Below are 10,462 nucleotides of genomic sequence, written 5' to 3'. Positions count from 1 at the left end.
AACAATGTACTGAGCAAATGTCAAATTGTATTTTTACCAAATTACCGTATGACAGACCACGTATTCACCCTGCACACCCTAATCAACAAACAAACCAACCAAAACAAAGGCAAAGTCTTCTCATGCTTTGTTGATTTCAAAAATGCTTTTGATTCAATTTGGCATGATGGTCTGCTATACAAATTGATTTTAAAAAAACGGTGCTGGTGGAAAAACATACGACATTATTAAATCCATGTACACAAACAAAAAGTGTCCAGGTAAAATTGGCAAAAAACACACATTTCTTTCATCAGGGCTGTGGGGTGAGACAGGGATGAGAAAGGGATGCAGCTTGAGCCCCACCCTCTTCAGCATATATATCAACAAATTGGCGAGGGCACTAGAACGGTCTGCAGCACCCTACTAGACCTCACCCTACTAGAATCTGAAGTCAAATTTCCAAGGAGGGCCTACAGCAGCACATAGATCTTCTGCACAGATTCTTTCAGACCTGTTCCCTACAGGTCTGAATACAAATTCCATCTAGACACCATTGCCCTAAAGCACACAAAAAACATCAGCGCCACAGGTAACTTCCACAAAGCTGTGAACGATCTGAGAGACCAGGCAAGAAGGGCCTTCTATGCCATCAAAAGGGACATAAAATTTGACATCCGAAATTAGGATCTTGCTAAAAGTACTTGAATCAGTTATAGAATCCATTGTCCTTTATGGTTGGGAGGTCTGGTCTGCTCACCAACCAAGAAATTACAAATGGGACAAACACAAAATTGAGACTCTGCATGCAGAGTCTGATTACGTGACACGTTGAAAAGTATTTACCAAAAAACAGAGCAAAGTGGAATGTTATTTGGCCCAAAACAGAGAGTACACGGTGGCAGAATACTTGACCACTCTGACTGACCCAAAATGAAGGAAAGCTTTGACAATGCACTTCCTAACCTACTGACAAATGTATGCCCATCACAGCAGCAAGATTGGAAGAACAACTGCAACCCATATTTGTTTATTTATTTTTTAACTATTTGCACATCAATATAACACTGTACATAGTCGTAATATGACATTTGAAATGTCTCTATTCCTTTGAAACGTTTGTGAGTGTAATGTTTACTGTTCATATTTGATTGTTTATTTCACTTTTGTTTATTATCTATATCACTAGAGAGAGAGAGGGGGGGGGGATATGTGCTGTCTGGTCTGTGTGATGTAGTTAGTTGACCTGTGATTATTATTTAACATGTATGCTCCGTTGATCGGCCGGTGTGATGTGAGCGTGACAGTGAGACAGAGGAAGAGAGAGAGACAGAGAGAGAGGGGAGAGAGAGTGAGAGAGACAGTGAGACAGTGAGAGAGAGAGAGAAACAGAGAGAGAGAGAAACAGAGAGATACAGAGAGAAAGTTACAGAGACAGAGAGAGAGGGGAGAGACAGTGAGAGAGAGAGAAACAGAGAGAGAGAAACAGAGAGAGCACAATTAGACCCAACCAAATCATGAGAAAACAAAAAGAGAATTACTTGACACATTGGAAAGAATTAACAAAGAAAAACAGAGCAAACTAGAATGCTATTTGGCCCTACACAGAGAGTACACAGTGGCAGAATACCTGACCACTGTGACTGACCCAAAATTAAGGAAAGCTTTGACTATGTGGAGATCAGTGAGCATAGCCTTGCTATTGAGAAAGGCCGCCGTAGGCAGACATGGCTCTCAAGAGAAGACAGGCTATGTGCTCACTGCCCACAAAATGAGGTGGAAACTGAGCTGCACTTCCTAACCTCCTGCCCAATGTATGACCATATTAGAGAGACATATTTCCCTCAGATTACACAGATCCGCAAAGAATTCGAAAACAAATCCAATTTTGAAAAACTCTCATATCTACTGGGTGAAATTCCACAGTGTGCCATCACAGCAACAAGATTTGTGACCTGTTGCCACGAGAAAAGGGCAACCAGTGAAGAACACACACCATTGTAAATACAACCCATATTTATGCTTATTTATTTTATCTTGTGTCCTTTACCATTTGTACATTGTTAAAACACTGTATATATATAAATATATATATATATATATATATATAATATGACATTTGTAATGTCTTTATTGTTTTGAAACTTCTGTATGTGTAATGTTTACTGTTAATTTGTATTGTTTATTTCACTTTATATATTCACTTTATATATTATCTACCTCACTTGCTTTGGCAATGTTAACACATGTTTGCCATGCCAATAAAGCCCTTGAATTGAATTGAATTGAATTGATAAGTTTATAGATACGTTTAAAAAAATATATATATAAAAGTAACAAATAATTATAGAGCAGCAGTAAAATGACAATAGTGAGGTAATATACAGGGGGTACCGGTACAGAGTCAATGTGGAGGCTATATACAGGGGGTACTGGTACAGAGTCAATGTGGAGGCTAAATACAGGGGGTACCGGTACAGAGTCAATGTGGAGGCTATATACAGGGGGTACCGGTACAGAGTCAATGTGGAGGCTATATACAGGGGGTACCGGTACAGAGTCAATGTGGAGGCTATATACAGGGGGTACCGGTACAGAGTCAATGTGGAGGCTATATACAGGAGGTACCGGTACAGAGTCAATGTGGAGGCTATATACAGGGGGTACTGGTACAGAGTCAATGTGGAGGCTATATACAGGGGGTACCGGTACAGAGTCAATGTGGAGGCTATATACAGGGGGTACTGGTACAGAGTCAATGTGGAGGCTATACACAGGGGGTACCGGTACAGAGTCAATGTGGAGGCTATATACAGGGGGTACTGGTACAGAGTCAATGTGGAGGCTATATACAGGGGGTACCGGTACAGAGTCAATGTGGAGGCTATATACAGGGGGTACTGGTACAGAGTCAATGTGGAGGCTATATACAGGGGGTACCGGTACAGAGTCAATGTGGAGGCTATATACAGGAGGTACCGGTACAGAGTCAATGTGGAGGCTATATACAGGGGGTACCGGTACAGAGTCAATGTGGAGGCTATATACAGGGGGTACTGGTACAGAGTCAATGTGGAGGCTATATACAGGGGGGTACCGGTACAGAGTCAATGTGGAGGCTATATACAGGGGGTACCGGTACAGAGTCAATGTGGAGGCTATATACAGGGGGTACCGGTACAGAGTCAATGTGGAGGCTATATACAGGAGGTACCGGTACAGAGTCAATGTGGAGGCTATATACAGGGGGTACTGGTACAGAGTCAATGTGGAGGCTATATACAGGGGGTACCGGTACAGAGTCAATGTGGAGGCTATATACAGGGGGTACTGGTACAGAGTCAATGTGGAGGCTATACACAGGGGGTACCGGTACAGAGTCAATGTGGAGGCTATATACAGGGGGTACTGGTACAGAGTCAATGTGGAGGCTATATACAGGGGGTACCGGTACAGAGTCAATGTGGAGGCTATATACAGGGGGTACTGGTACAGAGTCAATGTGGAGGCTATATACAGGGGGTACCGGTACAGAGTCAATGTGGAGGCTATATACAGGAGGTACCGGTACAGAGTCAATGTGGAGGCTATATACAGGGGGTACCGGTACAGAGTCAATGTGGAGGCTATATACAGGGGGTACCGGTACAGAGTCAATGTGGAGGCTATATACAGGGGGTACCGGTACAGAGTCAATGTGGAGGCTATATACAGGGGGTACCGGTACAGAGTCAATGTGGAGGCTATATACAGGGGGTACCGGTACAGAGTCAATGTGGAGGCTATATACAGGGGGTACCGGTACAGAGTCAATGTGGAGGCTATATACAGGGGGTACCGGTACAGAGTCAATGTGGAGGCTATATACAGGGTGTTACGGTACAGAGTCAATGTGGAGGCTATATACAGGGGGTACCGGTACAGAGTCAATGTGGAGGCTATATACAGGGGGTACCGGTACAGAGTCAATGTGGAGGCTATATACAGGGGGTACCGGTACAGAGTCAATGTGGAGGCTATATACAGGGGGTACCGGTACAGAGTCAATGTGGAGGCTATATACAGGAGGTACCGGTACAGAGTCAATGTGGAGGCTATATACAGGGGGTACCGGTACAGAGTCAATGTGGAGGCTATATACAGGGGGTACCGGTACAGAGTCAATGTGGAGGCTATATACAGGGGGTACCGGTACAGAGTCAATGTGGAGGCTATATACAGGGGGTACCGGTACAGAGTCAATGTGGAGGCTATATACAGGGGGTACCGGTACAGAGTCAATGTGGAGGCTATACACAGGGGGTACCGGTACAGAGTCAATGTGGAGGCTATATACAGGGGGTACCGGTACAGAGTCCATGTGGAGGCTATATACAGGGGGTACCGGTACAGAGTCAATGTGCGAGGGCTCTGGTGAGTCGAGGTAATTGAGGTCATATGTACATGTAGGTAGAGTTAACGTGACTATGGATAGATAATAAACAGATAATTGCAGCAGTGTGAAATGGGGGGGGGGGCAATGTAAATAGTCTGGACAGCCATTTGATTAGCTGTTCAAGAGTCTTATGGCTTGGGAGTTAGAAGCTGTTGAGAAGCCTCTTGGACCTAGACTTGGCGCTCCGGTACCGCTTGGGTTGCGGTAGCAGAGAGAACAGTCTATGACTTGGGTGGCTGGAGTCTTTGACAATTTGTAGGGCCTTCCTCTTACACCGTCTGGTATAGAGGTCCATAAATGTACTGGGCCGTTCCAGATGTACTGTGTAGGACTGGAGTAGAGAAATCTGTTGCAGTGCCACACCCATCCACAGTGCTCATAAATGCTCTAGTACCCAATAAGTAAGCTAATGTTTGACATCCTGAGACAGACAATACAGACAGGCCAGGCTATTGTTCAGCTGGGGAGTCTCTCTGTGTCGGTCTCTCTGTCTCCCTCTCTCGCTCTCTCTCTCTCAATTCAATTACATTGAATTCAAAGGGCTTTATGTTTACATTGCCAAAGCAATTTTTGGTAAATTCTCCCCAATGTGTCAAGTAATTATCTTTTTGTTTTCTCATGATTTGGTTGGGTCTAATTGTGTTGCTGTCCTGGGGCTCTGTGGGGTCTGCTCTCTGTCTCTCTGTCTCTCTCTCTGTCTCTCTCTCTGTTTCTCTCTCTCTCTGTTTCTCTCTCTGTTTCTCTCTCTGTTTCTCTCTCTGTTTCTCTCTCTCTCTCACTGTCTCTCTCACTCTCTCTCCCCTCTCTCTCTGTCTCTCTCTCTTTCTCTGTCTCACTGTCGCTCTCAATTCAATTCAAAGGGCTTTATTGGCATGGGAAACATACGGTATGTTTACATTGCCAAGACAAGTGAAATAGATAATAAACAAAAGTGAAATAAACAATCAAAAATGAACAGTAAACATTACATGCATTAGTTTAAACGGAATAGACACATTTCTAATGTCATATTATGGCTATGTACGGTGTTATAATGATCAAATCAAATCAAATCAGATTTATTTGTCACATACACATGGTTAGCAGATGTTAATGCGAGTGTAGCGAAATGCTTGTGCTTCTAGTTCCGACAATGCAGTAATAACGAACAAGTGATCTAACTAACAATTCCAAAAAAAACTACTGTCTTATACACAGTGTAAGGGGATAAAGAATATGTACATAAGGATATATGAATGAGTGATGGTACAGAGCAGCATAGGCAAGATACAGTAGATGATATCGAGTACAGTATATACATATGAGATGAGTATGTAAACCAAGTGGCATAGTTAAAGTGGCTAGTGATACATGTATTACATAAGGATGCAGTCGATGATATAGAGTACAGTATCTACGTATGCATATGAGATGAATAATGTAGGGTAAGTAACATTATATAAGGTAGCATTGTTTAAAGTGGCTAGTGATATATTTACATCATTTCCCATCAATTCCCATGATTAAAGTGGCTGGAGTAGAGTCAGTGGCATTGACAGTGTGTTGGCAGTAGCCACTCAATGTTAGTGGTGGCTGTTTAACAGTCTGATGGCCTTGAGATAGAAGCTGTTTTTCAGTCTCTCGGTCCCAGCTTTGATGCACCTGTACTGACCTCGCCTTCTGGATGACAGCGGGGTGAACAGGCAGTGGCTCGGGTGGTTGATGTCCTTGATGATCTTTATGGCCTTCCTGTAGCATCGGGTGGTGTAGGTGTCCTGGAGGGCAGGTAGTTTGCCCCCGGTGATGCGTTGTGCAGACCTCACTACCCTCTGGAGAGCCTTACGGTTGAGGGCGGTGCAGTTGCCATACCAGGCGGTGATACAGCCCGCCAGGATGCTCTCGATTGTGCATCTGTAGAAGTTTGTGAGTGCTTTTGGTGACAAGCCGAATTTCTTCAGCCTCCTGAGGTTGAAGAGGCGCTGCTGCGCCTTCCTCACGATGCTGTCTGTGTGAGTGGACCAATTCAGTTTGTCTGTGATGTGTATGCCGAGGAACTTAAAACTTGCTACCCTCTCCACTACTGTTCCATCGATGTGGATGGGGGGGTGTTCCCTCTGCTGTTTCCTGAAGTCCACAATCATCTCCTTAGTTTTGTTGACGTTGAGTGTGAGGTTATTTTCCTGACACCACACTCCGAGGGCCCTCACCTCCTCCCTGTAGGCCTTCTCGTCGTTGTTGGTAATCAAGCCTACCACTGTTGTGTCGTCTGCAAACTTGATGATTGAGTTGGAGGCGTGCGTGGCCACGCAGTCGTGGGTGAACAGGGAGTACAGGAGAGGGCTCAGAACGCACCCTTGTGGGGCCCCAGTGTTGAGGATCAGCGGGGAGGAGATGTTGTTGCCTACCCTCACCACCTGGGGGCGGCCCGTCAGAAAGTCCAGTACCCAGTTGCACAGGGCGGGGTCGAGACCCAGGGTCTCGAGCTTGATGACGAGCTTGGAGGGTACTATGATGTTGAATGCCGAGCTGTAGTCGATGAACAGCATTCTCACATAGGTATTCCTCTTGTCCAGATGGGTTAGGGCAGTGTGCAGTGTGGTTGAGATTGCATCGTCTGTGGACCTATTTGGGCGGTAAGCAAATTGGAGTGGGTCATGGGTGTCAGGTAGGGTGGAGGTGATATGGTCCTTGACTAGTCTCTCAAAGCACTTCATGATGACGGATGTGAGTGCTACGGGGCGGTAGTCGTTTAGCTCAGTTACCTTAGCTTTCTTGGGAACAGGAACAATGGTGGCCCTCTTGAAGCATGTGGGAACAGCAGACTGGTATAGGGATTGGTTGAATATGTCCGTAAACACACCGGCCAGCTGGTCTGCGCATGCTCTGAGGGCGCGGCTGGGGATGCCGTCTGGGCCTGCAGCCTTGCGAGGGTTAACACGTTTAAATGTCTTACTCACTTCGGCTGCAGTGAAGGAGAGACCGCATGTTTTCGTTGCAGGCCGTGTCAGTGGCACTGTATTGTCCTCAAAGCGGCAAAAAAGTTGTTTAGTCTGCCTGGGAGCAAGACATCCTGGTCCGTGACTGGGCTGGGTTTCTTCCTGTAGTCCGTGATTGACTGTAGACCCTGCCACATGCCTCTTGTGTCTGAGCCGTTGAATTGAGATTCTACTTTGTCTCTGTACTGGCGCTTAGCTTGTTTGATAGCCTTGCGGAGGGAATAGCTGCGCTGTTTGTATTCAGTCATGTTACCGGACACCTTGCCCTGATTAAAAGCAGTGGTTCGCGCCTTCAGTTCCACACGAATGCTGCCATCAATCCACGGTTTCTGGTTGGGGAATGTTTTAATCGTTGCTATGGGAACGACATCTTCAACGCACGTTCTAATGAACTCGCACACCGAATCAGCGTATTCGTCAATGTTGTTGGCTGACGCAATACGAAACATCTCCCAGTCCACGTGATGGAAGCAGTCTTGGAGTGTGGAGTCAGCTTGGTCGGACCAGCGTTGGACAGACCTCAGCGTGGGAGCTTCTTGTTTTAGTTTCTGTCTGTAGGCAGGGATCAACAAAATGGAGTCGTGGTCAGCTTTTCCGAAAGGGGGGCGGGGCAGGGCCTTATATGCGTCGCGGAAGTTAGAGTAACAATGATCCAGGGTCTTTCCACCCCTGGTTGCGCAATCGATATGCTGATAAAATTTAGGGAGTCTTGTTTTCAGATTAGCCTTGTTAAAAACCCCAGCTACAATGAATGCAGCCTCCGGATAAATCGTTTCCAGTTTGCAGAGAGTTAAATAAAGTTCGTTCAGAGCCATCGATGTGTCTGCTTGGGGGGGGGATATATACGGCTGTGATTATAATCGAAGAGAATTCTCTTGGTAGATAATGCGGTCTACATTTGATTGTGAGGAATTCTAAATCAGGTGAACAGAAGGATTTGAGTTCCTGTATGTTTCTTTCATCACACCATGTCACGTTGGCCATAAGGCATACGCCCCCGCCCCTCTTCTTACCAGAAAGATGTTCGTTTCTGTCCGCGCGATGCGTGGAGAAACCCGCTGGCTGCACCGCTTCGGATTGCGTCTCTCCAGTGAGCCACGTTTCCGTGAAACAGAGAACGTTACAGTCTCTGATGTCCCTCTGGAATGCTACCCTTGCTCGGATTTCATCAACCTTGTTGTCAAGAGACTGGACATTGGCAAGAAGAATGCTAGGGAGTGGTGCACGATGTGCCCGTCTCCGGAGTCTGACCAGAAGACCGCTTCGTTTCCCTCTTTTTCTGAGTCGTTTTTTTGGGTCGCTGCATGGGAACCATCCCGTGGCGCTGGTTGTAAGGCAGAACACAGGATCCGCATCGCGAAAAACATATTCTTGGTCGTACTGGTGGTGAGTTGACGCTGATCTTATATTCAGTAGTTCTTCTCGGCTGTATGTGATGAAACCTAAGATGACCTGGGGTACTAGTGTAAGAAATAACACGTAAAAAAACAAAAAACTGCATAGTTTCCTAGGAACGCGAAGCGAGGCGGCCATCTCTGTCGGCGCCGGAAGTACGACTAATGATGTGCACATAGTTAGTACAAAAGGGAAAATAAAGAAACATAAATATGGGTTTTATTTACAATGGTGTTTGTTCTTCACTGGTTGCCCTTTTCTTGTGGCAACAGGTCACAAATCTTGTTGCTGTGATGTCACACTGTGGAATTTCACCCAGTAGATATGGGAGTTTATCAAAATTGGGTTTGTAATCTGAGGGAAATACATGTTTTTAATATGTTCATCAGCTCAGTTTCCACCTCATTTTGTGGGCAGTGTGCAAATAGCCTGTTTTCTCTGGAGAACCAGGTCTGCCTACCGCGGCCTTTCTCAATAGCAAGGCTATGCTCACTGTGTCTGTACAGCTTTCCTTTAAATTTGTGTCAGTCAGAGTGGTCAGGTATTCTGCCACTGTGTACTCTCTGTTTAGGGCCAAATAGCATTCTAGTTTGCTCAGTTCTTTTATAAATTCTTTCCAATGTGTCATGTAATTATCTTTTTGTTTTCTCATGATTTGGTTGGGTCTAATTGTATTTCTGTCCTGGGGCTCTGTGGCATCTGTTTGTGTTTGTGAACAGAGCCCCAGGACCAGCTTGCTTAGGGGACTCTTCTCCAGGTTCATCTCTCTGTAGGTGATGTCTTTGTTATGGAAGGTTTGGGAATCGCCTCCTTTTCGGTGGTTGTAGAATTTAACTGCTCTTTTCTGGATTTTGTAGTGGGTATCGGCCAAATTCTGCTCTGCGTGTATTATTTGCTATTTTACATTGTACACGGAGGATGTTTTTGCAGGATCCTGCATACAGAGTCTCAATTTGGTGTTTGTGGAAGTTACCTGTGGTGCAGATGTTAAGGTGAGGTAGTATGTAATGATGTAATGATATGTGGTCATGCAGTATGTGTGAAGATTAACCTCACCATCCTTTCAACCCCCCTCACTCTTCTCCCTCCCTATCTCCCCCTGTAGACTCCATGCACGTAGAGGATGTGGAGGCGGTGCAGAAGCTCCAGGATGTGCTCCACGAGGCCCTGCAGGACTACGAGGCAGGCCAGCACCCGGAGGACCCTCGTCGGGCAGGCAAGCTGCTGATGACCCTGCCCCTGCTCCGCCAGACCTCCACCAAGGCTGTGCAGCACTTCTACAGCATCAAGCAGGATGGCAAGGTCCCCATGCACAAACTCTTCCTGGAACTGCTGGAGGCCAAGGTCTGATTGGCCAACCACGTCCACCACCTCCGAAATGTCAGTCAATCACACACAGGCTCCTCCCATTGACCCCCCAAAACCCCACATGACATCTGAATTTCCCAAACTCGCCGCCCACTAAGAAAGATCGGTGGGAGTAACCTCTGAACTTTAATCTCTGACCTCCGTGCATTAGGGGAGACACTGACACTGAGACGAGATCTCTGCTGGAGGGTCGTCTGTGTACAAACTATAGCCAAGTCATAAACCAGCTACCATAACAATGGCACTGTAAACTATTGACTATCGACCTCGTGTCACTTATACATATAAGAATGATTAACAATGTGATTAT

General features: G+C 45.9%; 1 protein-coding gene across 1 annotated transcript in view; it reads left to right on the top strand.

The window, feature by feature from the left end:
- LOC109893973 (estrogen-related receptor gamma-like) overlaps positions 1–10,134 on the top strand; it is a 138,569-nt gene extending 128,435 nt beyond the window's left edge. The window contains exon 5 of the mRNA XM_031828080.1: positions 9,890–10,134. Coding sequence (XP_031683940.1) covers positions 9,890–10,134 — 245 coding nt within the window. The remainder of the gene's footprint in view (positions 1–9,889) is intronic.
- Positions 10,135–10,462: the final 328 nt, after the last annotated feature.

Source organism: Oncorhynchus kisutch, linkage group LG7, assembly GCF_002021735.2.
Source record: "Oncorhynchus kisutch isolate 150728-3 linkage group LG7, Okis_V2, whole genome shotgun sequence".
In the NCBI taxonomy this organism is placed as follows: Eukaryota; Metazoa; Chordata; class Actinopteri; order Salmoniformes; family Salmonidae; genus Oncorhynchus; species Oncorhynchus kisutch.
This window is presented reverse-complemented; position numbering and strand designations above follow the sequence as displayed.